Source organism: Arachis ipaensis, chromosome B01 (assembly GCF_000816755.2).
Source record: "Arachis ipaensis cultivar K30076 chromosome B01, Araip1.1, whole genome shotgun sequence".
Classification (NCBI taxonomy): Eukaryota; Viridiplantae; Streptophyta; class Magnoliopsida; order Fabales; family Fabaceae; genus Arachis; species Arachis ipaensis.
The window spans coordinates 5180647-5185654 of NC_029785.2; the positions used below are offsets into that span (position 1 = coordinate 5180647).

The 5008-nt window shown below is 34.0% G+C and overlaps 1 protein-coding gene across 1 annotated transcript; it reads right to left on the bottom strand.

Annotated features, from left to right (window-relative positions):
• LOC107607860 (pleckstrin homology domain-containing protein 1) lies at positions 4008-4859 on the bottom strand. Its single transcript, XM_016309781.2, has one exon. The coding sequence runs from the start codon at positions 4677-4679 to the stop codon at positions 4194-4196; it is 486 nt and encodes a 161-aa protein (XP_016165267.1). The 5' UTR covers positions 4680-4859; the 3' UTR covers positions 4008-4193.

Sequence of the window (5008 nt, forward strand, 5' to 3'; positions counted from 1 at the left end):
TTATCAAAAGATAAGTTTTGAAGAATAAATTTATAATAAAATAATTAATATTAAATAATTAAAAATAGATTCTTTATACGTATGTCAAATAATTCTTCTAGTTACCAAACATAGTTACGATTCAAATGGATCCAAACTCCCCCATTATACTTTATCAGAATTTTTTAAATAAATAAAATAAATATAAAATTTACGCATATGTGTATCTCACCCTTAGTACGATCGAGGTAAGTAAGAATACATTATTAGTGTATCACGAATGCAGTTAGAAAAAGACATGTGCTCCTCATTGAATGTATTTCGTTGTCAGTAAAAACGAGACACGCTAATAAGTAATAACTATCTCATTCTCAACGAAATTGAGATACATTCATAGAGGGGCTTATATATATAATATCCCCTGCGAGGCTGCGACTGAGTTGCGCTTTCATTTCTTCAGTTCTCCCTTTTATTTCATGTCCTATGCATATCACGTTCCACAAATAACTACTTGTTTAAACATGTATCTCGTGCTTAGTATAAACGAAAATTTTTTCAAGTGTATCTCGTCCTCAGTAAACATATGATAGGAACAACAATTTTTTTAAAATGTATCACAATTGCAAACATTATATGTTAATAAAAAAAATGTCCTCTCTAATACTGAAAGAGGAATGTTAGGAAGCCAGCAATTTTAGTATTTTGTAACTATCAATTGGTCATCAATAGTGTTTTTAATAGGGTGAGATTACATCTAATGATGAGAGATCACTCACTTTTGTTTTGATGGTTAAGTGCTGGCCAGAAAACACAAAAGTTGCTGACCCCTAGACTTTTCCAAAACTGAAATATGTAACAAAGTAAAAAAAAAGTAAATTTTTATATGCATATCTATATGGATAAATTTTATATTTATTTTATTTATTTAAAAAAATCCTTCGTTGTTAGAAAAATCAATCCTGATGATGATCAAATCAAAGTTTTAGAACTCCAATTTTTTTTAATCAAAGTCATAAAAATTATAAGTGTTCGTTTGTGTTTGAGAAGAGATAATTTCTTCTCCTAGGTTCGTGCTTCTCTCTTTAAATACACTCGTCCGTTTAAGCAAATGTCGAGAGTTCGAATCCCACCTTGTGCATGCAGCAATTCATTGGCCAACGGCAGACCCTTAAATAGAGCTCCGATCTGTAACGAATTAATCATTGGCCTGTTAGGGATACCGTGGACAAAAAAAAAAAACTTAGTAATGTATTACAAAATTGAATTGAGAGAAAAGAAAAAACGTATGATAAATTTCGATTCCCAATTAAAAAAAAAAACATAATCATCCTAGCAATTAATGCTCAATTAAAAGAATAAAGAGCAACAAATGACACAACCATATAAAATTTTAATTAAATGTACCCGATTCCTACTTTTGGTTTTTCATCTATATTTTTGTTTGTTTGTATTGTTCTTAACTTGATGTGCAAAAGGGTAACATAACAATGATCATTGATTAACCATAAAAAGAATGTGGCCAACCATCCAAAGAAAATAACTTTTGTTTTTTTTTTTGTAAAAGAAAATAACACTATTTTACTTGAGTTTGCTTCCCCTTGCTGGCCATGCATATAAAGCAAGAACAAGACACTTTCATTTCAACAATAAAATAAAATAAAAATAAAATCAATAGCCAAAACATTTGCCAAACTATAATACAAACAATTTAAATTTTTTAACCACCCATAATTTTTTTGTCACCAATAAACAAAATTGCCACATAAATTTCATCTGTTTCAAGCAAAAATTATTCCAAAAAAAAAAATTGGGCAAAATAGCATTATTATTCATGTCTAGCTAAAGTAAAGCAGTCACAAAAACATTTACCATGCTATGTTGAAGGATTAAAGCAAAGCTGTAACAAAATCATTCTTCCGCACATTGTTAGTTTTAATTGAAGGGGGAATCAAATCTCGAGTGCAAGGAAATGCATCAGCAGTAACAAATAAGGAGGACGTTGGAGCAAAGATTAAGGGCTTTCACTCTTTAGGTCAAGAACCAAGGAACATAATAAATTAATAATATCACTTAAACATAAGTATATTTACTGTCCAAAAAGAAAAGAAAAACATAATTATATTTGGTCTAAATTGAACCATCCCATCCGGATTTTATTATCAGAACTCAGAAGAGTACATTTAGTTTACGTACTACATTTAGTCTGTTTAGGTACTCAGATATTTTATTTTCAGAACTTTTTTTTTTCAGAATTTTGTGAATAAAAACAATAAAAATATTTTTTTTATTTTCAGTCTTTTCTATTTTTAGAATTTTTTGAAAAAAAAGTAAAAACAATAAAATTCTGTTTTTCCTTTTTTTTTCACAAAATTCTAAAAATAAAAAATATTAAAAATAAAAATCGTATAAAAGGGATAAAATATGAAAAAGTGACAAAAAAAAAGCCCAAGCTGTGTAATGCTTTTCTGACCATGATCAGTATTTTTCCCTCATTCTTCAACCAAAACAGCATATCCTTCACCATCCTAATAACCTACCTCCATATCCCATAATCCCATATCAAGCTCTTATTTCACTAGATACTGCTGTGAATGAACCTCTTGTTGAGATGTGGCAATGACATCTCCTCAAGCAGGAGAAGAATTTGTTGTACAATAGGAAATTGTTTTGAAATTTCAAGTGGACAATTTCTGCAACAAATTTGAAGAAGATCCTGTATTTTCTGTTCTATTTTCGTTTTCTTATTGTATTATTGTTTTCATATTTTTCTTCACATATTTTGAAACTGAAAATACTAAAATAAAAACCAACAACTCTTTATCCTATCCCTACAGTCCTACACAAAGCAGAGACATCTTTGGTAAGGTCCTCTAGTGTGAAAGTTAAGCACAAATCATATCTCCCCTCATGAAGCTCCCTAACTTTCATTGCAAGGGGGTCCTTAAAATGTATCTATGGGACCAACCATTCCAGGATGTTGATATATCCGGCTATGTTTTGCACACTTAGTGAGGGTAAAGGAGAAAAGAATGGGGAAGTCAAGAATGAAGGGTAAAAGAAATCCAAAGCACTTCTTAATCAACAAAGAACTCTGGAAAAGAAAAATTAAAAGAACCGTTGAAACCAACTCATATTGATTCATATGAAAAACAAATCCAACAAATATTAAGAGGAGTGCAAGGCAGCTAGAGTAAGCAAAAACAACAACAGAATATGCCTCAGTTAATTAGGAAAGAGACACACCATGTTATGGAGTCAAAAATGTAGTCTGCTAACTATACCAGAAGCAGTGTCTGAGAAATAAGATATGTGAAGCACAATCAACAGAATACAACTGTAAGTCCCTTACACGATATTAACAGAAACGACATGCCTGAGATTAAGATCTGTGAGGCACAACCAACAGAATGCAACCTTAAGTCCCTAACATGGTATCATCAGATAGCACTTTCCAAAAAGAAAATCATCTGTTAACCGAAACTACATGCCTTAGATACTTCAATGGCAATTACCACACTCCCAATCAGATCATCTAACTACCAACCACCTCCTCTTAGTTCTCAGTTAGATGCCATCATCCCTTAAAGCCAAAGATCTCATTCATTAGGGAATAACCCAACTATAGTGAATATCACCAAATCCAGTGTATACCACACTTTTCAGAATGTTCAATTTTGTCAATGATACTGCACTCTGTGATTCAATGCAATCTCGTGACTAACTTAAAAATTTTCATGTGTCAGGGCCTAAATTAAACCATGCTTACGATCTCAATAACAAAAGAAGGAATTGAACCTTCGAGAATGATCATCACAGTTACCCCATCTCTGGTCCTACCTTATAAACAGAACAGAACTCCCCACTACCACTAGTAATTCAGCTAGGTTTACAACACCCCTTTCAGACAAAACCCCCCAAAATCTCACATATCCAAATCACTCAAAACCCTAGAGATTATATTTCTTTGTTAACAAGAAATTCAAACCTAAGATTCAACTAGATTTGCTTTGCAACATCGGCACCAAACAAGCAAAAAACTCACACATCCATCACCCAAAAATACCAAAAGGCCAATTTCTTTATCAATCACCAACATTAAATTAGAAAGGATAAAAAAAACCGAAACATTTTACAAACTATACATACACATCACATTAAACAAAGCAATCCACAACAAAAATAGAGAACAGAGAGAAAGCGCGTGAAAAACACAATCAGCGCGTGGCATCGTTCTTGTTACCAGCATCAACATCGCGAGCAGCGTTTCTATTATTGTCATAATCAACGACCTCATTATCGGCGAGTGAGCGCGAGTGCTGAACAATCGCGCGGCCAATGGAGTTGATCCAATCCTCCTTGTCCTTATCGGAATCGGCGAGGAAGAACATGGTGTTGTGCGGCGTGGAGAGCTCGAAAGCGGAGGGCCTGTGGAGAACGTCTTCGGCTCCCTTAACGGTGAGGCAGTTGGCAACGTTGACGACGCCACGTGGCACGGAGGAGCGTGAGGAAGCGGAGGAGGGATCCTTGAACCACAAGAGCTTGCCCTGTTTCAAGACGAACCAGCGGCGGCGCCAGGTTTTGATGTAGTCGCCTTGTTTTGTGAGCCAGCCGGAGCGTTCAGGGTTGGACCAGAACTCGATTCCGTTGTAGTCTTCGGGACGCGGGTCTTGACCCGTTGCTGATCGCCAAAGATCCTCCATTATCGAAGGTTCAAGGTTTTCTTCTCTCTCTTCTCTCTCGCTTGTCTCTCTCTCTTCAGTGGGATAAGCTCTCAGCTCTGTGAGTGGAATCGTAGTTGGGAGTTAGAACCAATAATTTCACTACGCCCGACCCGGATGTGTTCTATCAATTTTTCGATGTGATCTATCAATTGGGAAAATCTGATTTTTCCCAACCCGTGATTCTACACGAGTAAATTGAAATTATATTATTTGAATTATAATCTATTTACAATTTTTTTTAAATTTAAAAAAAAAAAGCTTTTTTATATAACAATAATTTAAAAACAACTTATTTTTCATTTTTTGAA

What these genes read in the sequence shown, in the direction of transcription:
- LOC107607860 (XM_016309781.2), bottom strand. Translation starts at nt 4,679, where the DNA reads ATGGAGGATCTTTGGCGATCAGCAACGGGTCAAGACCCGCGTCCCGAA.